Source organism: Microcebus murinus, chromosome 16, assembly GCF_040939455.1.
Source record: "Microcebus murinus isolate Inina chromosome 16, M.murinus_Inina_mat1.0, whole genome shotgun sequence".
Taxonomy (NCBI): domain Eukaryota; kingdom Metazoa; phylum Chordata; class Mammalia; order Primates; family Cheirogaleidae; genus Microcebus; species Microcebus murinus.
The window spans coordinates 6,188,081-6,215,658 of NC_134119.1; the positions used below are offsets into that span (position 1 = coordinate 6,188,081).

At 44.2% G+C, this 27,578-nt stretch overlaps 2 protein-coding genes across 3 annotated transcripts; one reads left to right on the forward strand and one right to left on the reverse strand.

Moving 5' to 3' along the window:
* The first annotated feature begins 111 nt into the window (after window positions 1-111).
* AURKA (aurora kinase A) lies at window positions 112-18,516 on the forward strand. 2 transcript variants are annotated; one of them, XM_012748513.3, is made up of 9 exons: window positions 112-233; window positions 4,050-4,096; window positions 5,983-6,262; window positions 7,996-8,050; window positions 9,222-9,413; window positions 10,555-10,693; window positions 14,804-14,952; window positions 17,279-17,453; window positions 17,568-18,516. In XM_012748513.3, the coding sequence occupies exons 2-9, from the start codon at window positions 4,055-4,057 to the stop codon at window positions 17,742-17,744; spliced, it is 1,209 nt and encodes a 402-aa protein (XP_012603967.2). In that variant the 5' UTR covers window positions 112-233; window positions 4,050-4,054; the 3' UTR covers window positions 17,745-18,516. The 2 variants fall into 2 exon arrangements, with proteins under 2 accessions (XP_012603967.2, XP_012603970.2); XM_012748516.3 differs by lacking the exon at window positions 112-233 and adding an exon at window positions 258-446.
* Window positions 18,517-19,210: 694 nt separating this feature from the next.
* On the reverse strand, window positions 19,211-27,355 carry FAM210B (family with sequence similarity 210 member B). Its single transcript, XM_012748505.3, has 3 exons — window positions 27,103-27,355; window positions 21,386-21,561; window positions 19,211-21,209 (listed from the first exon to the last, which is right to left on the reverse strand). The coding sequence occupies exons 1-3, from the start codon at window positions 27,292-27,294 to the stop codon at window positions 20,993-20,995; spliced, it is 585 nt and encodes a 194-aa protein (XP_012603959.2). The 5' UTR covers window positions 27,295-27,355; the 3' UTR covers window positions 19,211-20,992.
* Window positions 27,356-27,578: the final 223 nt, after the last annotated feature.

A 27,578-nucleotide genomic window follows, 5' to 3' on the forward strand; every position in this document is an offset into this window, starting at 1 on the left:
CCACTTCCGGGGTCTTAGGGAGAGAGTGCGCCTGCGCGCCGTCTGCGCCTCGGAACGGGACTCAGTAAGCAGTGTTCCTTGTCAACCAATCACAAGGCAGCCTCTCTCTCGCTCAGGCCAATCAGCTCTCTGGTTAGAAGGTTTAACTCCTATTTAAAAAGAAGAGTCTTTGAATCCTAACGGCTGAGCACTCGGAGGACTCGGGTCCTTGGGTCGGAGCTAGGAGTCGACGGGTAGGCTGAAGGGGATACCCCTGTGTGGCAGACGAGGGGCGGCCGGCGGCGGCGGCGGCGGTGGGGCTGCGGGCCGGTAGAGGGAAGGAGCGGAGCGACAGGTCCTCCCCCGGTCCCTGCGTCCCTCGGCCCCGGCCGTGGCGTTCTCCTTTGCCCTCCCAGCACCTTTCCGATTGCTCCTGGGTGCCGAGGCGCCCTATGAAGATGCCACATGTTAGTGCAGCTGGAGGTGGAAGGGGGTTGTGGGTGTCGTTGGCGCTCGGGGGTAGGGTGTGCTTTCTGATTGGAATTTGTATTCGGTGTCACCAGGGTAAGAAAAATGCAGGTGGTCTCTGCTTTCTTGGGGTTCTAATGGGGTGGGGTGACAACGAGCTAACAGGATAACTTGCAGCTGTGATGGGTGTTATGCAGGAAATAAAACAGCAGTGTGGCTTCCTGGGAAGGCCCTTATCCTGGCCGGGTGAGCGGGTGAATTAATGAATGAGAACCTCCTCGCAGAGGCCTTTCCTGTCCGGTGCTTCTCGAGCCGTAGACCTTGGAGCAGTTAAGCCAGGATTACTTGAAGACCTTGTTAAAAATTTAGCCCAATCTAGGGCTAAATTAGTAAATCTAGTAGGCAATCTAGTAAATCAGGATTGCTTCGAGATAGGACCCAGGTGTCTAATTTACACACTTCAGGTGATCCTTATACTTCATTAACTAGTGACGCAGACCAATACATACCAATCACCTGGGGATGTTAACGTGCAGAATCTGTTTTATCAGATCTGTGCCTGAGAGTCTCCATTTCTAACCAACATCCGGGTGAGGTAGAAGTAGCTAATAGACTGTTCTAGACTAATTAGTAACTGTTAACATCTCTCCCTCTTCCTTAACCTCCTTTGTTCCTTGAGTTAAACGTTTTTCAGCAACATACTTCCTCATTCCTTCATCTCTGCGGAGATTCATGAGGAAAAGGATCTGAGAGGAAAAGAACGTATAAACCTCCTTCTGTGTTACTAACCTACCAGCTTTTCTATTAAAAATAGTAGGATCTTTGGTTTGAACTGAATGGATCCCATGAAGGTCATCTGGTTCCTGAATCTGGTTGCAGATCAGAAACGCCTGAAGAGTAGTCTTCCTGGGGCTGTCTCCAGAATCCTGGATCAGAATCTTATTCCATTCTGCTTATTATTCAGTTTCCCTAGGGAAAAAAGTAAACTGGAGCCTCTGTCAGAAGAATGTTGAATAAATATCTGTAGGCCTTTGCGATCTTATTAGTCTGCTACTTGTAACTGTTAGGGAAAGTGAAGAAAGTATTAGAGCATGTGCAAAATTAACATTTGCTTAACACAAAAAAGCATTTCCTTTTCCTTTTTACTAACCCACTGTTTTTTTTATAAGGGCTCCAGTCTTTTTAGTTTCAGTCCTGTCTTCATCTCTTCACTGTGGAGTTTTTGCTTATTTGTAAAATGAATGTGAAAACATGGGCCTGGGAATTCTTTCTTTTGGATTCTAGAATTCAGAAAGCACCTGGGTAAGACAGGTCCTGTGCCTGACTAACAGTATGGGCTTACTAAATGTTATAAACTATTTTTATTATTGATTTCCTTTTTCAGTGGATTGATTCATTTCTAAAGCTCTGGTGTACATGTTAGGTGCTAGGCATGTTATGTACTAGGTTTTGGGTGGCAAACAATGAACAAAATGGGACTAAGTCTTTTCACGGAGCTTATTTCTGTACTGATTCTGAGCAGGTGGCTGGACATCTGACTCTGGGGAGATAAGCAGTAAACAGATGCACATGATGTTCATGTCAGATATTAAGGACTGTTGAGAAAAATAAAGGAGAGATGGTTCTGGAGGGGGCATTTGAAGAAAAGACCTCAATGAAATGAAGGACTGAGCTACACACCTGGGGGAGGAGCCTAATAGGTAGAGAGAGCAGAAAGTGCAAAGTATCTTTGGCAGGGGACTTGTTTGAGGAAGGAAAGGAGCCTTGTGTGGCTGGTGTGCAGTGGTTGAGAAGAGGAGCTGAAGTCAGAGTTGGTCAGGTCCACATTCTATGAGATTTCATAGACCTGTCTGTGCAGGTAGGAGTTTGAATTTTTTTGCTTCAGCTGGGGAGTCATGGGGGCTTCTGAACTAAGGACCAACACTTATTAATGAGATCACCGGCTGCAGTGCTGAGAATGGACCATCCTGAGGCAAGGGAGACCATTGGGAACCTGGTGAAAACAATCCAGGAGAGAATGGTGGTTTGACCAGGTGATGGTGGTAGAGGTGGTGAGCAGTGATTTTGAAGGTAGAATCTACAAAATGTGCTAATGGATTAGATGTGGGTTTGAGAGAACTGTGTAAAGCAGGGGTCCTCAAACTTTTTAAACAGGGGGCCAGTTCACTGTCCCTCAGACCATTGGAGGGCTGGACTATAGTTTTAAAAAAACTATGAACAAATTCCTGCACATACCTTATTTTGAAGTAAAAAAAACAAACAGGCAAAAACACCCGCATGTGGCCCGAGGGCCGTAGTTTGAGGATGCCTGGTGTAAAGGAATATGTCTGAGCAACTGGCAGAATGGATTTACCATCAACTGAGATGGGGATGTCTGTGAGAATAGATCTGGGGAAGTGGGAGTAGGGAGGGATCAGGACTTCAGTTTGGGACATGTTAAAATTGAGATGCCTCTCAGATGACAAGGTGCAGATGTTGTGTAGAAGGGAGGAAATTTAAGTCTGGAGTTCAGGGGAGAGGTCTGGGATGGCGATGGATATTTGGCAGTCGTCAGTGTGGATGGTATTGAAAGCCAAGAGGCTGGATGAACTCACCTAGGGAGTGAATGTAGACAGAGTAGTTCTAGGCCTGAGCTCAGGGCATGCTATGAGCAGGGAGAGGAAAGTGTAGAGAAGAGGTTCTGCTGTGGGTGTGTTAGGATTGAAGTGCCTGGCAGACATTTCTGGGAGATCCTGAGTAAATACTTGGATATCCGAGTCTGAGTCTTGTAGTCAGAGGAGAGGTTAGGGCAGAGGATGCATTTTAAGTTACACTAATAAAAGACATTTAGAGCTAAGGCACTGGATGATGTGGGTCCCAGCAAGTGGTGTAGATGGAGAAGTGGAGGGTCCAAGACTCAATCTTGGGTCACCCCAGACACGCAGATTGGGAAAAAATGAGGTGGATCCAGCAAAGCAGGCCAAGACAGGTCAGTTGGTGAGGTGGGAGATAAATCTGGAAGCTAAGTGAAGAAAGAGCTATAACAGGTGATCAACCTTGTCAAATTCTGATGAGAATGCAGGTAAGATGAGGGTGGAATTGAGTTTTGGATTTGGTACAGTAGGCATCTGAGTCTGCTAAAGTGGGGAGAGAAAAGCCCAATGGGAATGGGCCCGGGATGGGGGAGCAGTGGGTATGACAAGTGTAGACAGTTCTTGGTTTTGCTGTTGGAAGGGGAGGTGAGAGATGGGGTCATGGCTTGTGGCAATTACATAGAGGACTTTTTAAGGTAGCAGGTATGTATTCCAGCAGGCGGCACACCGATGGGAGTGACGCATTAGAGAAGAGTGGATGGAGAGAAGAGAGCAAGATGAGTCCTTTTAGGAATTAAGTCTGAGAGTTTGGAGGGTGGAGAGGTCAGCCTATAGGAACAGCCCCACACACCTGTGGTCCTGTATCAGATGGGAAAGTGCTCTGCCCGCATCACCTTCATTTGGACAAAAGTGTGAAATCCTGTGTTGGTGGAGACCTTTTCATTGGAGAGCTGTAACTCTGCCTGCCGTAGCAGCATCATTTTGAAGCAGGTGGTTTTGTTTAAATTAAAGGTTCTTGTTCCTTTTCAGGCATCATGGACAGAGCTAAAGAAAACTGCATTTCAGAGCCTGTGAAGGTAAATTGAATAATCTGTAACCTTACATTTAGAAAACTCTCATGGAGATTGGAAGATTAGAATTCTTCCCACTTTACTTTGGATTGTGTCTTTAGATCCCCTACCACACTTCTGTTTATGAATTAGTCACTTTTCTTGGCATTCAGTAACATTTTGCTGATTCTGTTGTTCTGCCTTGTCTTATAGTTAGCTGTTTAAATATCTATATTTCTCCACTGTATGCAGGATAGTAGTAACAATGTACCCAGTTGGGAGCCCCAAACTTCTATGTACTTTCTTGTCTCAGATATTAACTTTTGGCATAGTTTTTTTGGTCATAATTCAGGGAGTGATAAATCCAGAGGGTTGAATGTCAAGTGGCGTTTCAGTGAAGGTTTCTTGAGAACCTACTTAGAGCCAGGTTCGGAGTCAAATGCAGGGATTGATGGTGAAAACACCTGGTCCCTGACTTGGAAGAACTTAAGAGCCCTTTTGGGGAGATGTGTGACTCAATATCATGCCTTATGATACAGGTTCTCAGAAATGCTTGGAACCAGAGTGTTTTTGGAGTTGAGAATATTTGCATTATACTTACTGGTTTTGCATCCCAAATCTGAAAAGCAGAAATCCAAAATGCTCCAGTGAGCATTTCAAGTAGCATGTTATAGCTCAAGAAGTTTCATATTTTGGATTTTTTGATTTGGGATACTCAGATGTTTAGGACTTGAGTAGTACTGAGGAGGCATGCTTAATTCAGATGAGGATAGATTGAAATCCAGGAATTGTTCCCTGGCTCTCAGAATTTAATATTGTGGAGCACTGGGCCAATGCTCTAATGTAAAGATTCCTTAATAGAAGTAACTCCCAGGTTTTTTTTTCTTGTAGGAAATCAGCATAATATATATATTAACTTGGTTTGGGTTTGTTTTTAGAAGTCTCCCTCTTCAAATAAGCGGATACTTTTTTTATTGCCTAGAAGTTTAATGTGGCCATGTAGAAAAGGATACCTTGAGTCACTATTTGATTCTCAATTCCTATGATAAAGTTCCTTTAAAAAAAATTGTTCTACATTTAAAATGATTTTATTTATTTGTCGCTGTCTCTACCGTGTTGTGGATGCTGTCCTAATTTAATTACAGAAGTAATTGACTCTGTATTTGGAAGTCTTACATCCTCTTTTTGTAAGGCACTTACACCAACGAGCTGGTGATGGTCCTCCGGGCTTCAGTTTCCAACACTTGCCCCTCATGATGGGCTGCAAAAGCTGAAGGAACTCTCACCCTCCAGCCCATTTTAGTTTGATTAGCTCAGGCTCTTAGAGTTAATATTTAAGCTTGTAATACACGACTTACAGGCATGTAAGTAATACATCTTAGTAATAACTTTAAAAGCCTACATTTATTTCCTCCATTAAAGCTTTTTTCTCAAGTCCATTTTGTAAGTACTTGGAAAATGAAACATTGGTTAATAATAGTAAAATAATAAGCTTATTGTGGAAAATCTAGCATATACCAAAATTTAGACTGCTTTCCCAAACTTCTTCATTTGAAGATAACTACTGTTGAATATTTTGATGTATTCCTTTTAGTCTTTTTTCTAAACATGTGTTATCAAAGAAATTTCAAAGTAATGGGATTTTGGTATAAAGTTTTGCATCGTGCCTCTTAGGAGTTAGGGGGTGGAGGATAAAACAGAAGAACTGGGATGAGGAGTTGGGGGTGGAGGTATCATTCAGGTATTCCTTTCAGCCATGTACTAGCTATATCCTTTGGAAGTGCTGATTAAAATAGCTTTTCCCCTTTCATCTATTTCATTGTCTTGTTATACTAGAAAATAAAGTGTGTAATTCTTAAGATATTTATTTTCTTTCATGAAGACAAATAAGTTTATTTTCCCTTCCAACCTAGACCACAATTCCACTTGGTGGTGGTCCAAAACGTGTTCCAGTGACTCAGCAATTTCCTTGTCAGAATCCGTTATCTGCAAGTAGTGGCCAGGCTCAGCGTGTCCTGTGTCCTTCAAATTCCTCCCAGCGCTTTCCTTCGCAAGCACAAAAGCTTGTCTCCAGTCACAAACCGGTTCAAAATCAGACGCAGAAGAAATTGCATGCAAACGGCACACCTCATCCTGTCTCCAGGACGCTGAATGACACTCAAAAGAACAAGCAGCCCCAGCCAGCAGCACCTGGTAAACTGGCTTTTTTCAGTCTCCTTAGATAGTTGTTTTGTGTAGTTGTTGCTAAAAATATAGACTTGCATTTGTTGTTTGGAGCCCTTGCTTTTATATCTATTGAGGATGGGGAGGAAGTGAGATGTGCAGGTTGAAGTAACCATGTCTGCCGTGGGCCAGGCCTATGCTAAAAACACAAACCTAATCCCTGCCCTCTTGGAAGAGTTGGGCAACCAGGGAGTGTGGGGCGCGGTGACAACGCCATTACAAGATGGCGCCGATTTCCGGTGGCCCGCCTGTAGTAAACAAGTTCAGCGCATGCGCAGAGTAAGTCCTGGCCCGTTCTATAAGTATGCATATGAAGGATCTTAGCTTGGCCTATCAGTAATAACCCTCGAGCTCTTTTAACCTATCCCCATCACTTCCCCCCTTCCTTAGAGTATATAAGTGTGTGAGAGCTTGTGCTCAGGGTCTTCCGCATCATGCAAGTTTAAAGGGAACCCCATTAAAGCACGGTCAGAAGAACTCCTGTTGCCGCGTCTTCCTTGCTGGCGAGGCGGGCGCGACAAGGGAGGACGCAGTATTGATCCCATGTCCTTCTGATTGCTTATTAGAGGGTCTGGGTGTAGGGTCCATGTAGCAGGTACATTTGAGGAGCAAAACTTCCAAAGTTTTGGCATGTGGGGGGGAATCCTGAGAAGTGGTTGAACTGAGGCAGGCTGAGGCAAGATCACCGTGGGCACAGCTGGCCATGTTAAGGAATGACGCTTCATTTCTGCAGCGTTGGGAAGCTGCGGAAAGTTTAAGCAGAGGAGACTGCTTTGCCTTTTAGAAAGCTTACTTTGTATGTGTTGATTGAATTGGAGAGTAGCAGTGCTGGATCCAGGAGTACCAGATAAGCAGGAAGTTGAGCTCAGAGATGACAATGACCTGACTGAGTGGAGCAGGGAGGATGTTAAGTGCTTATACACAGCAGGCTTTGAGATACAGCTTCCTTCATCTACTTTGTCTCATTCAGTCCTCGTAACCACTTTATGAAGGTTAATAACTCAGTAATTAACTCAGTTGTTACGAAAGCCAAGACTTGAAAGCAGTTTATCCAAAGACAGCTAGGATGGAGAGGTGCATACAAATTTGAGAGCTCATTTAAGATGTAGACTCAGTAGAACTGGACAGTAGATTATTCCATGAGTAAAGAGTTAGGGATGGTGGTTCTATTGACATTAACTGAGATAGTGAATAGTGAGGGAAGAAAACCAGCTTGGACCTGCATTGAAATGTCTGAGTTTGGAGTGCCAGAAACAGACAAAATGTCCCATATGTTCTTGTGGCTAATAGGTCCCTGGTCCCATGTTGCACAACCTGTTTCATGTCCATTTTGCTGAACTGGTGTCTTCTATTTCTATGTTTTCTCCTTGGCAACTAATATAGTAAAAGGAGGGTGGCTGGCTTATGTTTTCTTACATGTTGATAATTTGTATGTAGTGCATGGATGGGAAAATTGGTAATTCTGCCATTAAAACCACTCATTTGGAAACTGCTCATCTTTACTCTAGAAAGTCTGTAAAGAGTTCACATGATGGGAGTCAGGTTAGGGTACAGTAGTCCTTTTTCTATAAAGAAAGCTAAAAAAGCCCAGATTTATCATTCTTGACTTACCGTTAATATTTTGGTGACCGTCTCTATTCATGGCTTTTCAACTTATTCTATAAAGTTATTCTAAAAATAGGTTTTTAACTTATTCCATACAGGAAATAATTCTGAGGAGGAACTGCCATCAAAACAGAAAAATGAAGAATCAAAAAAGTAAGCTTTTTTGTTTATAAAGTTGTATGCTATTCTAGAATACTCCATTTCATTGCAAATTTAGTTATGAGAACTCAAAAAAGGACCTTATTTTCATTTAGAAGATGTAAATGTTTCCAGATTTCTAATTTTCTTTAAAAAGGAAATTTTTTATAATGATGGATTTTATTAGGGACTTAGTTTTTAAAAATTATTTAGGAAAAGCTTGTGTGAGTCTGTTACAGGTAGTTGTTCTCTACCCTCAGAAGTAAGCACTACATACACGGTCTATGCTTCTATACTTTTTATTCTTGTACAGATGTGCAACTTTTTAAAAAACCAAATATGTTGCAGACTATATACCTATGACTGTTTTGATAATATTAACATAATTATAGTATTCTTTATAATAGAGGTTGGCTGTAATGTCTTCTCCAGACTAAAGGCCTGCTCTGTCTCTGAGTTGTCCAGACTCTAGAATGTAGGAGGAGGCGCCAGGAATGAACCCACAGACTTTTTTGCTATTAGCTATCTAACAGAGGCTTTCTAAGAATCTAAATCTGGAGTCCACTTGCTCAAGGCTTCTTGAGTGTGGCTCTGGGCCATGGTTCTCAAATTTGGCTCAGAATAAACCTCTTTAAATTATAAAATATATGTATATATATATATACCCAATGGTTCTCGTGCCCCCAGTGGCCTGTGGGTTCCATCCTGCTTCCATTATAACAGTGCCTCTGTCCACCACCACTGGAGTGGTTCTCCACCCGGAGAGTGTTAGCATCTCTGGGGCTGGAGGGGACAGCTGTGGTCAGTGTGAAAGAGGCCCCCCAGATGGTCCTGAAGCTCTCCTTCCCCTCCAGTTACAGATCGATTTTTATGGTCTTAAGTGTTGCTCATAGGTCTGTAATCCTGAGCATAGGACATCCTTGAGACATTTCTCATTGAGTGCTTCACCTCCAAAGTCCAACACTGTTCCTTGTCACTGACTCGCACACTTAATGGCAGCTGGGGAAGTCAGGGCTTAATGTTTGTGGAAACTCATTAATGGCGGCTATTGGCTTAGTTCTTGTTGAGCATACCTATAGAGTACAATTTTGAATATAAAATTATTTACAGAATTTCTAATACTCATTGATAAATTGTTAGAAAAGATGTTTCATCACATTTTAAAAATGTTCAAATTCCTTCCTAGAAGGCAATGGGCTTTGGAAGATTTTGAAGTTGGTCGCCCACTGGGTAAAGGAAAATTTGGTAATGTTTATTTGGCAAGAGAAAAACAGAGCAAGTTTATCTTGGCTCTTAAAGTGTTATTTAAAGCTCAGCTGGAAAAAGCAGGAGTGGAGCATCAGCTCAGAAGAGAAGTGGAAATACAGTCTCACCTTCGGTGAGTTTTTGGATTCATATTCAAAGGAGTGGCATGTGGCAGCTCCACCCCTGCCTTTCCTGTGACATACGCCTCCCACCTTTGGTCCGGTCTATTCATTCTCCCTGGTGGCTTACTGCCCCTGAAAAGAATTGTCTACATTCCCCTTCTCCCCCCTGCCCTGTGAAAAGCAGTATATAAGCTTCTGTACCTCGCTGTTCTTAGATAATAATTCTCCTGTGCTTCCCCCATGCTATGCATGTTAAAATTTATATGCATTTTTTAAAAAGTATGCAACTTAAAGTTCATGAGAGTATAAACTTTTTAGAGCAGTAGCTTCATAGGGCCATGAAGAATGATTAAAATTGTCATTTTTCAAAAATTTATCTAGACTTAAGTGCTATGATTCTAAAAAATCACTTCAGGATTTAATGGAATAATTTACATGGTCAGATCTTTTTGAGTAATTAAGGGGAATGACACCCATTTTCTGAGGTAAGCAGGGATTGCAAATGGTGTCCTGCAGGTTGACTTGGTCTGGTGGTTTTTTTTTTTTTTTTTCTTTCCCCTTTCAGTGTTTTTCAAATTTGAGTCAGATGCTAATACTTAAAAGGTGGCTGCATCAGGCCCGTGTTTCTATTATACCTGGAACACTGGCTGGGGTTGGGTGAGGCAGGCAGCTCAGACGGGCTGTGCTCCTTGCAGTCTGCACATGCCCACTCTGCTTGGCACCATCTGCTGCCATCACTGAGCACTGCTTTTGTCTGTCTCTGTGTCTGGGTGTCAAGCTACTGTGGGAATGCCATGTCCTTTTTTTAATGTGCAGAGAATTAATACTCAGCTGAATTTCCTCCCTAAGAATAAAGACACCTAAAAGAAGGAAATAGTACTCAGCTGAATTTCCCCCCTAAGAATAAAGACACCTAAAAGAAGGAAATAGTCTTAACTAAACCTCAGGTCTGTTAATACTTTGAAATGCATGTAAATATGTGGATAAATGTAGGTTTCCTGGAGTGGGTCAGTAGTTTCAGATTCTCAAGTGGGGCTTAGGAGGGTGGTTTCATGTGAAACACCACTGGTTTTATATGAGGGGTTTGATATTTAATACATATTCTTTTATCAGCTCCAAAACCAGGTGTTAAAGTGTTTCCCTTTGTTGCAGGCATCCTAACATTCTCAGACTGTATGGGTATTTCCATGATGCCACCAGAGTTTACCTAATTCTAGAATATGCACCACTTGGAACAGTCTATAGAGAACTTCAGAAACTTTCAAAGTTTGATGAGCAGAGAACTGCCACTGTAAGTTTTCATTTATTGTCTGGACTAATTCCATCTCCTGTATACCTGTCCTGCATAGCAATGTGCCTTTCATTATATTAGAGTGGGTTTTGTCTTAGTGGAAGGATAGCTTAGTAGGGTAAAATACTTGAAATGGAAAAACCAAAATAGCTTAGGTGTACCATATGTACCAGTAAAGTTGGGTACCAGGTAGATGTTTTGACTGGTTTGTTTCCATAGCCGTTTTTCCATAGAAACATATATAGGATAGTTGCCCTTTTTTAGTAAGTGTTTTATTTTAGAATAGTTTTTGTTAAGGAGGCAGGATCTTACTATGTTGCCCAGCCTGGATTCGAACCCCTGGGCTTAAGGGATCTTCTCACCTTAGCTTCCCAACTAGCTGGGACTACATGTGTGTGCCAATGTGCCTGGCTAGAATAGTTAGAATTACAGAAAGTGTGAAGGCAGTACAGAGAATTATATAACCTACACCTAATTTCCTGTTAATTCTAGTAACATCTTCCATTAGTATGGCATATTTGTCATGACTAATGAGCCAATGTTGATTGATGTATAACTCCTAAATGAAGTCCATACTTTATTCAGATTTCCTTAGTTTTTTCTCATGATTGGATTTATGCGTTTTTGAGAGGAAGATTAGAGGTAAAGTGCATGCTCAGGAAAGCAATCTCTTAACATGACTTTATCACTGTGGCTGTTGAGCTTGGTCCCTTGAGGTAGCATTAGGTTTCTCCACTGCAGAGGTACTATTTTTTCCTCTTTCCATACTGTATTCTTTCCAAGGAAGTTACCAACTGTAGCCCACTTCTGAGGGACAGAGAGTGGGTGGAGTACTTGTATAAATTATCTGGATGCTGTATCAGAGCTTTGTCTGGTCTCCTTCATTCAATCACTTATTTAAAAATGTGGACTCATGAGTACTTAGTACTTATTTTATACTTTGAATTATAATCCACTACTACTTTGTGGCTCAAATTGTTTTGGCCACTGGGAGCTCTCTTCTATGTGATTCCTGTATAAACCTTCATTGTGCTTTGGTTTTGTTTTCTTTCCCTTTGGATTCTTTAGTCCGTCTGCATCCAGGGGATCCCAGGATGGGATCATCTAAATTTGTGTATACCGAGATTCACTTTCTGTGGTGTAAAGATCTATTACGGACTTTGACAAATGCATAATGTCACATATTCCCCATTACAATATCCTACAGAATAGTTAGACTGCTCTAAAAAACAAACAAAAAAAACCCCTGTCAACTACTCAACCCTTCTCACCCCTGATCTCTGGCAACTACTGATCTGTTTACTGTCTCCATTGTTTTGCCTTTTCCAGAATGTCACATTATTGGAATCATAATATGTCGCCTTTTTAGATTGGCTTCTTTTACTTAACAATATGCATTTAAGATTCATCTGTATCTTTTGGGGAGCTTGACAGTTTATTTCTCTTTTGCACTGAGTCATATTTCATTGTATGGATTTACCTTAGTTTTTACGCATTCATCTATTGAAGGGCATCTTGGGTGATTCTGGTTTTGGCAATTATAAATCTGTTATAAACATTTGTATGCAGGTTTTTGTAGAGACATAAATTTTCAGATCAGTTGGGTAAATACCTAGGAGTGCTATTGTTGGCTTGTGTGTAGTAAGAGTATGTTTAGCTTTGTAAGAAACTGCCAAACTGTCTTCCAAGGTGGATTAAGAAGGAAATCTACACTCATTAGTGATAGTGACACCTAAGGTGCTAATACTTTACTCTTGGCTTTTTTTTCCCTTGTAATTTTGCTTATGGTGGGTGGTAGTTTTGTTTCTAGTCAGTTAATCTTTTTCTTTAGTTTCTGATATTGATGTTATACCTCATACCAAGATTACGAAATTTTTTACACATTGGCCTATTTTCCCTTTTCTTTCCTCATGCTTAAGGCTTCAATTCAGATGGAATTTATTTTGGTGTGAGCAGATAGAAAATGAAAGCTTGGTTCTTTCTAGATTCCCCAGTTAGATTGCATATACATGTACCTGTTTTTCAGATGAATTCAAATAAAACGAATTGTAGAGAAATGTCAGGGACCTTGACGTAGCCACAGTGATTGTGGAAAGAAATGGGTGCCAGAGAGCCCTGATGAAACTATTAGCTTGTCCAGAGAGGGTTTGAGAGGGAAAATCCATTGCCCTCTGGAATTTTAATGTGTGCAAATCAAGCATCAGCAACTCAGTGTATGTAGTAGAAGAGCAACTTTCTTTGTATTTGTAAGGTTTTTCGGCGGTGGCGAAAAGAAAAGAGACACAGAAAGAGAAAGAGTAGGGGGGGCCAAACCACGTGGCTTTATTATACACTCGTGGACGAGGTTCTGGGGCCCCAAGAGTGGGGGCCCCGGAAGTCGCCGCAGTTTGAAGGGGCTGAGGCCTTTTATACCCTTTGGGCGGGGCTAGGGACTTGTGGCGGGAAGAGCTGGGATTCTCTATTGTGACCTTGGAAGGTCGTTGAGAAATAGGAGGGGCTGGAGGTATTGTGGAATCCAGGAGCGAATCCAGGTGGAGATCTGGGTGTGGTTCCTCTCAGTGGGGCCTGGCAGTTTGTCCTTGGCAGGTCAGGTCACTAAGCGTTTTCTTTTTCCATCTAGGGAGGGGAGGGGGTCCCTGCCACCAGCCTTACAGTATTCACCTTCAATTTATTGTCTCACTTTGTTGCCCAGGCTAGAGTGAGTGCCGTGGCGTCAGCCTGGCTCACAGCAACCTCAATCTCCGGGGCTCAGCGATCCTACTGCCTCAGCCTCCCGAGTAGCTGGGACTACAGGCATGCGCCACCATGCCCGGCTAATTTTTTGTATATATATTTTTAGTTGGTCAATTTATTTCTATTTTTGGTAGAGACGGGATCTCGCTCAGGCTGGTTTTGAACTCCTGACCTTGAGCAATCTGCCCGCCTCAGCCTCCCAAAGTGCTAGGATTATAGGCGTGAGCCACCACGCCCGGCCGCAAACAATTCTTATGTATATGTTAAAACAAATTCTGGACTTGCTTGCTAAATCTTAAATTCAGATTGGGACTGGAAAATCCTTTCTTGGAAGAACTGGTAGCTGGGTGCAGTGCCTCTATACTTATAATCCCAGCATTTTGGGAGGTGGAGGCCGGAGGATCAGCTTGAACTTAGGAGTTCAAGGGTATAGTGAGCTACGATTGCACCACTGCATCCAAGCCTGGAAGACAAAGTGAGACCCCGTCTATTAATAAAAAAAAATAAGGAAACGAAAATAACAAAAAACACTTTCTTCTGTACTTTTATACTGACTAATGAATTCATACACTCCCAAATTTAACATACTATTTAATATGCCAGTGTAACTACTTTTACTTTTTATTTATTTTATTGTTCAGGATAACTTTTCCCCCTGATATTCCTGAAATAAATTTTTAGTTTGAAACAAATCCTTTTGTTGCAGAATGATCTTGGTTTTTAAAATGGGAGTTGACTGCACTTAAGGTAGTTATTTATTTTTTTAAAAATAGTCTTGCTCTGTCGCCCTGGGTACAATGTAGTGGCATTATTGTAGCTCACTGCAACTTCAAACTCCTGGGCTCAAGCAGTCCTCCTGCCTCAGCCTCCCGAGTAGCTGGGACTATAGGCATGTGCCACAACACCTGGCTAATTTTTCTATGTTTAACTAGAGCTGAGGTCTTGCTCTTGCTCACGCTGCTCTCAAACTCCTGAACTCGAGCAATCCTTCCGCCTTAGCTAGTATTATAGGTGTGAGCCAGCAGGCCCGGCCTGCACTTGAAACTTTTCTTTTTAAAAAAAAATGTTTACACATTTGAATCCTTAATTTGTACCAGTTCTTCAGCATTGTCTTAATTCTGTAAGATAGTATCTTTCCTTTTAGTCGCATCAGCTGTATTAGCAGAGGACTAAGCATTGAGTAACTTGTACTTCACGATAACCACTACAAATTGGTTCAGTTGATTTTTGTAGGCTCATGCATCACTTCTACAATGTTTGCCTTAAAACCTACAAAACATGTTAATCTATGTTGGGTTTCCTTGCAGAAGAGATGTCTAATATTAACGTGTGTTTTGTAAAGTCTAACACATAGGCTTTCAATACTTTTTTTAATAGTATATCACAGAATTGGCAAATGCCCTGTCCTACTGCCATTCAAAGAGAGTTATTCATAGAGACATTAAGCCAGAGAACCTGCTTCTTGGATCAGCTGGAGAGCTTAAGATAGCAGATTTCGGCTGGTCGGTACATGCTCCATCCTCCAGGTATGTAACGTTAGAGGTCGTGGTTGGTGTAGCAAAAGCCCTGAGGGGCTGATCACGAGCTAAACAGAAAACATTAAGTCTAGATTTTGCATTAAGTTGGGCAGGTGACTGACCCAGAAATACTTTGGAGTGATCTGTGCCTGATAGTAAACCAATGTCTTCAAGAAAATTTTATTCTGTGACCATTTTGGGCTATTTATGGAGTTCTAGGCCTGGAGTAGTTCAAGATACTAGAGGCTAATGAAAGGGACACATCAACAGATTAGCACTTCACCTCTGTCATGTACTTGTCCTATGTGTAGAGGGGGAGGAACTGCTAACTTTATGATGGGGTGGAGACTCCCTGCTTCCCAGACAAGGAGACAGGGATAAGTTCCAGAGGGCAGCATGAGAGAGCTGTACGGACAAAGATCTAGGGCTCTGAGTGTATCGTGTACTTTGGGGAACTTAAGAAAAACACATTGGTTTGGATGGAGCTCTGAGGGTGTTGGTTGGAGATTCTCTTTATTCTTTTTTTTTGTCAGCAGCAGGAATAGTTCTTGTCTCCTCTTAAAGCTGAAAGACATCAATCTCATAAAGCAATTTAAATCTCAGGTGAACTTTCCAAACAAGGGCTTAAAGTATTCTCTGCTGTTTTAAACTTAATTTGGGTTTAAGTAAGCTTTGAAGCCTCATGTGAGGTGGGACATTTTAAAGTATACATCTACTGATTAGGACTTGTCTGCTTTGGGGGAGGACTCAATTATAGCCAGATGACTTTTAAAAATAAAGCCAGTAAGACAAAAATTGTATATCCTAAAACAGATGACATGTAGGGAAAAACCCTTTGCTTTTGTTACAGATCACTTCTAGTTGTTTCCAGCAATGTGTTGAATCTGCAGTTGCAGTTGTCTTTTTTTAAATAGGCTGTCACTAGTGGGAGTTGATGTCACCTGATAAGACAAACAGTAATTATGGGTTTCATGGAATTGCAGGGTTAAACTAAACATAACCTGTTGAGTGGTATCATGACAAAGTAGAAAAGATGGCCACTGCTTTCTGAAAAGATTATATAATTTTTGATGGTTACTTCACCCTGCATCCCAAATGTTAGTAACTGTGCATAGTTTCCTGATTGTGTTTGAGAACCCCTGATTCAGTTATCTCTGTGGTGAAGAGGGGTTAGATGTCTGGAGAGGTATCTCCTTAATCCCAGGTTGGTTCACGTGGTGCATGTCTGTGCTCGCTGGGTGCCAGGCGTGGCTGAACTGCACTAGCGCTGTGTCAGAGTAAGCATCGGGGCGAACAGTACCCGACACAAAGCAGCCAAAACCCACATGGGCTGTTCTGGCTTGGTGTCTGCCATCCCCAGCTTTTTCTAATCGTTGTTATAAAAACTGAAATGTGGATAGAAACACACTGAGTTGGTAGCTGATAGAATATGTGTCTATCCAATGCCTATAATCAACAATTTTTCTGATTTTGCCATATTGGCTGCATATACTTTTTTGATGAATAGTTAAAAATAAGCTGCAAACTTAAGGATTATATAATATGCATCTTCTAAAAATAAGGATATTCTCGTATATAATCATAATCACTCCTAAGAAAATTAACAGCATTGTTAATATCTAACATTTAGTCCATATCCAGAATTCCCCCGTTGTCCATGGAATTACAAAGCTGGCTTTTAAAATAAGAACCCAGCCAAGGTCCATGCATTGTATTTGATTGTATTTCTTTGGTCTTAATCTAGACCAGTCCCCTTACATTGTAAAATGAAGTTTTTGATTGTGTTGTTGCTTAACTTGGAAATTTATCCCTCTGTATTTGCTGGAAACTAGAATTCAGGTCTCAGGGCCTGAAGAGATTCAGGTTAAGTATTTTTACCAAGAATATTATTTCATAGGCTACCCTAAAAATTTCAGTGTATCTTGTGTACCAGTGATCTTTCACAGTGGGACAATATTGTAGTTTCTTGTTATCAATGCTACCTGGCTCTCAACCTTCTTAGCATATCTGTATTATAGAAAATTATAGAACTCCAAATTATATTTATGGGGAACTGTGCATGGCAGCTTTTATATAGTAGTGATACATTTAAACTTATATTCTAGATCATTCCAGGAGGTTCTAGAATTGGGCAGATTTGGGGTTAAGGTTGGTTGCTAGCTCCTGTTGCTACCTCCCTCAGTCTTTTTCCTATGGGGACTTACACTACCTACTTCATAGCCCAGGATCTGGTCTAGGGGAAGCATTTAATCAATGTTAGTGTCATTGTTAGTGTTTGGGGCAGCTGTTGTGATAATGAAACTACAGTATGTCAACCTGAGCCTCCCGTTTTTAGGAGAACCACTCTCTGTGGTACCCTGGACTATCTGCCCCCCGAGATGATCGAAGGTCGGATGCATGATGAGAAGGTGGATCTCTGGAGCCTTGGAGTTCTTTGCTATGAATTTTTAGTTGGGAAGCCTCCTTTTGAGACAAGCACATACCAAGAGACCTACAGAAGAATATCACGGGTAAGACATAGCTGGAAAAGACCCAGCACTTCCACTAGCTAAGACCTGAATATTTATGCTATTTGATCTTTCTAACCCGTGTTTTGTGGCATTTTATCACTTGCTGTACTCCAGGTTGAATTCACATTTCCTGACTTTGTAACAGATGGAGCGAGGGACCTCATTTCCAGACTGTTGAAGCATAATCCAAGGCAGAGGCCAGTTCTCAGAGAAGTACTTGAACACCCCTGGATTATAGCAAAGTCATCAAAACCATCAAATTGCCAAAACAGAGAATCAACTAACAAATAGTCTTAGGAATCATGCAGGGGGAGAAATCCTTGAGCCAGGGCTGCTGTGTAATCTGTCAGGAACATGCTACTGAAATTCATTTTTACTATTGACTGCCTCCTTCGGTCTAGAATGTTCGGTCTACAAGAAATGTTATTTGTCTTACTGAGCAGGCAGGGGCTCAGCCTCCCTATTCAGAAAGCTCCACGTCAATAAACATGACACTCTGAAGTGAAAGTAGCCATGAGAATCCTGCTGCTTTACCAGTTTATAATCTGGAGGCAAGGTTCAACCGCAGCCACCCCATAGCCTGTGCCAGGCGTGGTGTCCTTGCAGGAGCAAGTTGAGTCTGGTTGTGGGGTAAGTGACCACTTTGCCCTGATTCGATCAGTTAAGGAGCTGTGCAATAACCCTCCAAGTACCTGAGTGTGTGTGTAATTTATTGGGTGGCCAAGCCTAAGTAAAGCTGTTGGAATTAATGTGATTCTGTTAAATGTTAATGGTTTTTGTATAGACTTGTGTTTCTTCTCCCATGGCATTCCCTTGGGAATGGTCTCAGTGTCAGTCCAGCACCCCTTAGCCCTGGCTGGGTTTCAAGTTCTCTTTAACCACTTATATACCATGAGACTTTATAAAATAGGAACATGTGCTCTACCTCCACTTTGGGACTTGGCTTGGGATACAGAAGAAACCATGTGTCTCAGAGTCATTAAGGGCTTGTTTTTTTAATTATATTGGAGTTTATGGCATGTGTGTAAACTTTAAATATGCAAATAAATAAATATATATGTCTGCTTGGAGTACATAGATAATTCCTTCTGCCAGCTATTCACTGTTGCCCTGAAAGTGAGCAGATGCCTTGAGAGGAGCAGGTCTGGCCCTGTCTGGTCCCTTGTGTTGGGTATACTCCTAGTAGGGAAAGTTACATGTTTATAGCTGCCAAAGATACGGTGAACCTGACGGTGATCAAGGAAAGGTGGAGGGCTTGAACTTAGAACTAGTAGAGATAAATGCTTTCATGCAAGACAACTAGGTATCAGATACATCAAAGTGGCCAGTATAAACTTCCATGTCTAAGTGACAAAGTACAGAAACTTTAACATGACAGTGAAACCCATGTGGTCAATTAGGCCCTTTGGGACAAAGGAGCTTTTGGTTCCCACAATCTTGAGTTAAATCAACTCTTTACATTCCCAAAGTAATAATTTCATGTCCCATCCACCCAACCTATAGGTAATACAATATGACTAACTTTACCAGTGATACTAGCTAGACTTGGGAGGGACGTTTCCCCAGACAGGATCCCACTGGAGCAAAGAAAAGCTCATTGTAGTAAGTAGCACATTAACACACCAGTCACATGTGATGCTTCAAAACTGGCAACTATTATGGCTTACCAGAAATGGAATAAAAAGTTCATAAACATCGAAGAGTGTGATAGAATTTAAGTTGCTCACTTTGTCAGATAAAAATATTAGAGGAACAGCTTGCATTTTAAAAATCAGTTTTATTTCCCTAATTACATAAAAACAATGTAAACAAGTAATCTGTACATCCTGCTGGTGAATTCACATAATGCTTTAGTTCCCTGATCCTTTGACCTCCTCATCCCCTCCAGTTCTTTTCTGTTTTGACCACTGGCCACAGAAGTGGAGTGGGCTTGGGGGTTAGATAGCATAGCAGAATGGCTGTTTGTTATATGAGTTTTATTGCTTGCCCTTTTAGTCCACTCCTGTTACTCTTAGCACAAAGTTTTAAGCCCTTAAACCTGCAGGAGGCGCACTCAGCATTTTGCATAGGCATCACTGGGGGTCTGAGTGGAAGACTGGTACAGAAGGTGGCTGAGGAGCTGAAGCCAACGAATCACTTTAAATGATTAAAGATGAGATGAAAAATGCTCTGTCCAGTCCACACAAGGAATTACTTAACCACAGGTATGGTATGGGGCATCTCAGCTATAGGGAAGTCCTTAGAATTAGGTCCTAGAAAGATAGTTTCAGCTTTAAACCAGTAAAATCTTTTGGCAATGGGCTAATTGCTTTAAAAGAAAAAAAGATGATTCTACGTTAAAGATCCTGCAAGCGGAGAACCTGTCCCACAAAGATTCCTTGAGATGACTGACTCGGGTAACTGGGCTAACTAGGGAACTGTCAATGGTCAGATGTCACTAAAGCCAGTATGGTCCATTAACAGTCACTTTAGTTTTCCAACTATCACAAATGTAACTTTAAACCAAAGAACTGGGAGCCAGATGCATTTACAGATAAATGCAACTCAACCACCCAGCTGGGCAGACTGATTAGCTCAGATTCCCAGAGGCCTGCATCAGAGCAGGGCCCAGAGGGAAGTCCTACATGACACTAGGCCCACTGGGCAGTGCACACAAGTGCTACTAACTTTCCTTTTCATGTACATAAGTAGAGACTATGTAAACATGACAGCTCTGGAATGTCGGAAGTTTGAGATAGAGTTAAGCAAAGATTGTCTTAGCTTTCTATGCATGGTAAATTCCTCTGTGAATTTGGGCTTCAGCAGCCAAGTGATGCCACTGCTCCTGGGCCAGGTTTCCACATTTTACCTAAACAGAGACAAATGTCCCTGACCTACTTTAATGAAATTTCAAAAAACCACCCGACATAGGCCCTGTCATGTCTAGACTGGCAAGTGTTTTGGGATCAATGAAACATACCAGAAATACTTGTTTTTCTTTCCCTGAAACAAGTGTAATGAATGTCAAAGCAATGATGCTAATTCTGATCGTGATTACACATTGTTAAGTTTTGCTTCATTAATTGTTGCACTGGCAGCTGTTTTGCAGAATATTGCATATTAAACAGTGAGCAGCTGACAACAGAGGAAGGGGACTGACTTTAAAAGGCCAGCTAAATTAATCATTTTTAAGAACTTGAGCAAAGATTAACCCCCTGGAGCTTTTGCAGACAGATGCTCACCAAAGATCTTCCAGAGGGAACATCCTATAATCTGTTTTGTTTTGAGATGTTAACTTATTTGTGATGTCTTGCTGACATTTCAGATTATGTATACAAGCCCTATGATGAATAGCATTAACAAAATTTATGAAGCAGAAAAATTTATAATTATTCAAAGGCCTGATTTTTGCTGGTAAAGGTAAAATTTATCTATGAGGACACAGCAACTAGCTCCCTGCATCCCCTTATCCCCCTGAAGAAACCTTACAACCCTAAAGCCAAAATGGATAAAAATTGTGTGATTTAAAAGAAACAGGTTTCAGGGCCTACGACAGTTTATCAAGGTTTTGCAACTGGAGGCTTAAAAAATCCCACTTTTCGAAAATATCTGACAATCAAGGGCACAGAGACTAAGGTAATGCTGATTCTCACGGGTGCAAACAGCTTGTGGATCGCGTAGGCCACCACGAAGGTACTTGTGCCTGCTGCCACTTTTGATTGTATCAGCGACTCTTTAAGTCCGAGTTTAAGTAGGACTGCAGACATGTCCACGCCACTAGGGGGGAAAGAGACAAAGAAAATAATTATTATAGCAAGGGATTAAATGAAGCAATTGATTTGGCTGTCAGGTTTATAATGTTTTTAAAAAACGTAACAGAAGTAGCTGAATGAATAAAGTCTTATAAAACAAGTTCTTAATCACATCAAAACAAATGCTGTCAAAAATCTCACCTTGAAACAACCATGTAAAATATGCCCAAGGAGATTAATGAGATCCCAATGTGCAGCGACACGGCAACAGCACCGTATTCTTGAAAGACCTTTTTCAGCTGCTGTGACTTGCTTTGCTTTTTCTCCTCTGTGCTGCTGGCGCTGCTGCCCATTGTCTCAGTGACTCTGTTGGGGTCCTGTGCACAAACCAGAGAAGGGAGAGACACCCTGGGGCAGGAGCAGGGTGTCAGTGGGCAGCGCCGCCTTTGATCCTCACCCAGTGCTTTTTACTCTTTCCTATCTGATGAGAGATCAGTTACTTCTTTCCTACTCAGGGAGCTCAGACTAACGCCAATTTAATTTAGTCACTACGCTTAGCGAAAGGCTTGGAACTAGGTGTGGCCGACACAATGATGGCCCCGAAGATGTCCTAATCCCAGAACCTATGGCTATGTTACTTTACGTGGCAAAAGGACTTTGCAGATGTGATTTAGTAAAGGATCCCCAGATGGGGATAGTCTCCTGGATCATCCGGGTGGGCCCACTGTAATCACAAGGTTCCTCGGCAGTGAAAAGAGGGAGGCAGGAGAGTCAGTGTCAGGGAGGCAGAGGTGACCACAGAAGCAGAGTCTGCGATTTGAAGAGGCTGTGCTACTGGCTACAGAGGAGCGCCCATGAGCCAAGGAATGCAGGTGGCCTCTGGAAGCTGGAAGAGGCAGGAAGTGGACTCTCCCCAGGAGCCAGGCAGAACCAGCACGGCTGACACCTGGGCTTTATTTAGTGCGTTAAGACACATTTTGGACTTTTGACCTCCAGAACCGTAAGGTAATGTGTATTGTCTTAAGCCACCTGTTTGTGGGCCTCTGTCGCAGCAGTAATAGTAACCAAAACGCTAGGGCTCATACTTGGGGACAACAATGACACTTTATCGAGCACTTTCTGAGCCAGGCTGTCCTCCGATGCTTTCTCTCCATCTGTTGTCTCCTTCCATGCTCACGGCAACCTCTGAGGTCGGTCCCATTGTCTGCCTCACTTCAGGGAGGAGCAACACGGGCTTGGGGAGGTCAAGTAATTGGCCCAAAGTCACCAAGAGCCCATCCGAGTCCACAGACTGAGCATATAACAACCATGCAAGATGCCCCAGAGAAAGGACAGTGGATGCAAAATAAAACGGAACAAAAGCTATGGGATATTTATTTCCCGATCAAGATTTACACCTGAGATCTGACACTGACGAAGGGAGGGCTGACGCTCGGACAATACACTGACCAGATGCACAGAAATAATCATGCACGTGGCGTGTGTTAACATTCACTGAGCACCCACCATGCCTGGAATGTTTGGGAGAAACAAAAAAAGACAACAACACTCGGATTAGAGGAAAAAACCCTTCTCAATAAGAGAGCACCTTGAGATTTCTGTAATGACAGTCCTCAGAGTTTGTCCTGGCAGGTGAGCATCTTGGCCCTAAGTTACTCTAGTTACTGACTCTGGCTGGACCGCTTCTTGCATGTATTTTTAGAAGCAGCATTTTTTGAAAGACTTGAGGAAAACTGTCAGTGTCCTCATGATAGGTCCCTTCTACCGGCCAGGAGCTGGGCTTACACTTTAAAGGTGCCATTTCACAAAAGCCCTGAGACCCTGTGACTGGGGAACCACTGTCACTCCCATTCTGGCAGATGGGAGACTGAGGTTCAGAGGGGAGTGACATGCTGACTGGCAGTTAGGGCTGGTCACCACCAGGCCACGGGACCTCTGTGACACTCAGCAGGTTTCCCTTCCTGTCCTGCAAGAGTGATTTTTTCTCAAGGAAGACACCTGCCCAGAACTTCCAGGCCCTGGTGGGGAGGAAGGAAGACTGGCCCCAGCCTCCTTCTCCCTGGCCGGCACATGTGGCCTCCCCTTTCCTCACAGCCTTTGCCTAGCTCTGCCACCCAGGGGCAGAAGGCTGCCGAGTGCAGGTTCTTTCTGATAAGCAGGCCCCCGCCCACATCTCAGCTGCAGAAGGGGGAGCAGCAGCCAGCAGGCACTGATAGGACAGCCACCCGCACACCCTCATGGGGCCCAGCACTGTTCTGAGGCCCCTTTGCCCCCCCCATCCCCCACCACGGCCCAAATGAATTGAATTACGCCTGACTCTGAATAGCTGCTGCTGCCAAGGGTCCTTTTCTTCACACCCTCCATTTTGGCAAAAGACCTTTTAGCCAAAGAAAAATAAAAAGGCGGCCAGACTTCCAGCTACAGAATGAGCAGCATCGACTGCAAGGCCGTGGTAGGAGGAAAACAGACGCAGCCGGCAGTCTCCTGTCAGCTGGCACCACCGTTAGTTTCTAACATTCTAGAGAACACTGAGTTACTTGGGTAATTTTCTTCCTTTTATTTTGGTAAAAAAGAACTATCTTTAACCACTGTGAGCCATGCCTTTGTCTTCTTAACCATTAAGGAGACTAAAGAAGCAAAAATAAAGGAACTTAGGAGGCTGTGACTTGCAAGCAGTGGAAAACTTTCAGACGTGCATTTCTTGATGACGTATTGCCGCCTTAAGCACCTGCGACGTGCTAGGCACCGCCTGGATGCGTATACATTCCTTGAGTGTCTGTACTCAGAGTGCTTCGAGTGTGTGTCTGTGTGTGTGTGTGTGTGAGAGAGAGAGAGAGATGCCCCCTCTGCCCCTCCCTAATACCTAATAAAGTACAAAAAGCTCTAATAGAGAAGGGGCAGGAAGGTTTGAAGAATGAATGAAAGACCTGGTCCACAGTGGATCACACTGTTTGGAGTGACACCTGTTTTCATTCAATTGATAAATAATATTAATAACACCATATTGTGTTTACTGTGTACCAGGCACACTGTTGTGAGTACTTCGAAAACGTTAATTCATATAATTCTCACAACCCTGTGAGATAGCTACTACTGTCATCCCTGCTTAATAGAAAAGGATCCAAAAAGCCCAGAGGGGTTGTGTAACTTACCAAGGATCACACAGGGATAACCGTCAGAGCTGGGATCCACACTTGCTGAGTCTGGTTCCAAGGCCTTTGGCTTTATCTACTCTGCCATGTTCCTTGCTCAGTCATGAGTGTCTACTCTGGGCCAGGCACTGCTCTAAATGTAGGGGACAGGGCAATGAACCAAACTGACACAACCCCACCCTCAAGGAGCCTATGGTCTTGTGGGAGAGACAGAAATAAACAGAATAACAAGAATAAAGGTAAAATAAACAGGTAAAATATCAGGGCTGCTACTTGTGACAAGTGCCATGGAGAAACCCCAAGGAGGAGCGGGAGGCAGGTAGGACCAGTGGGAAGGATGCTGCAAGGCCAGGAAGGTTCAGGAAGGTTCAAGAAGGTCTCCCTGAACAGGTAGCTCTGGAGGCAGGACTGGTGCAGATGGAAGGACATGGGGCTCAGGAGAGCATGTCATTTGCCTTAAAGTCTCCCCCCTACACACACACACAGTAAGTGGCTCAGGCAGGCAGCTCGGCTGGTTCACAGGACATCGAGTCATGTTAAGTGAAAAAGGCAGGTTTCTCTGCGGCTTTTCCTCCCCCTCCTGGTTATAGGGGGGCACCCCCCCCAAACCCCTCTGCTGAAGGCAGAGGTGGGTGTGTCTCTCTGGCACATTTGGAGACTCCAGCTGGGTGGCACTGCACTCTTGCCTCTTAACAAGGGCAGCCAGGAACAGCCGGCAGGGAGGTGCTGGCCACTAGCCAAAGCCCAGACCCTCCTCCGTCCACCTGCTCCCAGCCCTGCTGGGGAGGTCGTTGGGGATGATGAGTACGGAGAAGATCCACACCCATGGGATGGAGCAGGTCCAGTGGAGGTAACCAAGGCCTCACTGGTGGTCAGGGAAGGCTTCCTGGAGGAAGGCACAGCTGGGCGGAGGATCACCAGGAGGCAGCCCAGTGTGTGCAGCCGGTGCCAAACTTGTGAGGGCTCCGAACAGGGCTCAGGATTTGCAGACGCGACCTACATGCCACCTGCCAGACGGGGAGAAGGCAAGGCAGGAAGTTTCTCCATCTGCACAGGAGGCATGGTGAGGTCGCCCACTTACTGAAAAGCTACAGAATGTTCTGGAAGCACTTGCTGGGCGTGCGGCACTGCAATGAGGCCTGCCTCAGTTCGTGGATTTGTCCCCCAAACTCTTACTGGGAGGGTGCTATTTTTAGCCCTCTGAAAGGTCAGCAAACAGGCCCGAGGCCTTCAGAGAGGCCTTCAGAGCTTGGCCAGAGGTCGAGAGGCCCCTGACCAGAGGGCCCCATCCCACCCAGGCACACAAAGGGACTCCAGACTGCCCAGCTGGAGGCGAGTCCTGGCTTGTCATTCCTGCATTTCCGGACTTCCGACTTAATGCTTTTCTTTAAAGAGACCCACTTTTATTTTATATATATATATACTTTATATATATATATATTTATTTATTTTGGGGGGTTGCTGCCCTTGAACTGTTGTTTCAACACTACCTGTATAAAGCAATAATAGTGAGATAATTATATCTCATTATTATAGATATTATATACATCTCATTCTGAGGATCAAATGAGATAGTATACATTAAACACCGTAAGTGTAGTCCACTCCATGAAAAGAGGTCATTGTTTTATACCCACTGTGATGAACCCAAATTAGAGGAAGCAAGAGTTGCAGACACACTCTTGCTACGCTGAAAGAATGAAGGCTGGAATGATTAAGGGAGTTTAAGAGCATTCCTCAGGCAGATGGGAAGAGAATTATGGCTGTGTCCAGTGAGCTCACAGAAATTATTCAGAGCAAAGTCAGCAGAACTCTTTTGCCACAGATAAAAGACCTGGTAGAGCAAGTAGATAGCCTCCTTACAGAGTTAAAGAGAAAGTATTTGGTGATATAAGAAAAGAAGTGGGAAAAATAACACTTCTAGAGGTAACTAATGCTTCTCTGACAATTCCTGGGTTTTTCAGGGGTCTCGGCACATCAACTGGACATCTTGACGAGGCTCTGTGTAGAATACTGATGTCTACGCATAGTCAATAACCAGAGAAGTTGCACTGTTAGATCACTACAGAACTTTAAAAATAACCGTCACTATTAAATCATGCGAAGGATTCTGGCAAGTTGTCTTAGATGAAGAATCGGTGCTAAAACTGCATTTGCGATTCTTGGTTGCGCATGAACTCAATGTCACAAATTCTGGTTTGATGATCTAGTTTTCAAAATTTGCCAAGGGGTTCAGCCATTTGCAGTAGCCGTAAAGGCATCATCATTATTAACTCAAGGAATAGGTGAACCAGGCGAGACGACAGCCATGGAGGACGGCCCAGGGCGAGGAAAAGGCAGCTTTTCTGAGGCAGAGTGGAATGAAGAGACCCACTTTTAAACAACGGACACGTTTTCACAAAGTATGGCCTGTATCGCCGCGCCGAATGGAGACCGGTTTTCTCGCAGTGCTCCCGGGAGGAAACCAAAGCGGCCGGTCGCAGGCAGCACAGCGCCCCCGGGAGCCGCGCCCCGGGGCGGCCCGCCGGCGGGGGAGTTCCGGCCGGGTCGGCCCCCCAGTCCTGTGCGCCGCACCCCGGGCCGGCGGCCGCTCCGGAGACCCGGCTCTGCCGCGGACCGCGACCTTGGGCGCAGCGCCAGACTCCACGAGCCTCAGTTTCCCCGCTGTCACCTGGGAGGACCGCTTCGTCGGCTTGTCGAGATCTGGGGCTCGGGGGCCAGGTGGCGCGCCCCGGCCCGGGATGCGGGCGGGGGTGGGGAGCTTACCTGGTGGCCGCGGCGGTCCCCGCGGGCCGTGCGCAGCAGCCGGACGTCTGGCCCGGGCCGGAGCAGCGCCGGGGGCGCGGGCGGCGGCGGGGCGCAGGGCGCGGCGGCGGCGCCCAGGAGCCAGGTGGCGCGGGGCCGGACCCGCGCGCCCACCCTGCCCGCTGGGCCCAGCAGCGCCACCAGCCCGGCCATAGTGCCCTGCGAGGCGCGCGCGGCGGACCCGAGAGGGAGCCGGAGGCCAGAGCGGGCTGGGCGGGGCCGGAGCCGCGCGCGCCTCCCTGTCCCCGCCCCTCAGGGGCGCGGCCGCCTGCAGGGTGGGCGGGGCCCGAGCCGGAGCGCGGCGCGGAGTGGGCGGGGCTGGAGAACGTGTGCCCACCCCCTCGGCTCACCACGAGCCCCGCCCTCCGGCCCCGCCCCCGGCCCCGCCCCCCCGAGGCGACTCTCTGCGGGCCTTGGGCTTCCCAACCGTGGAGTGT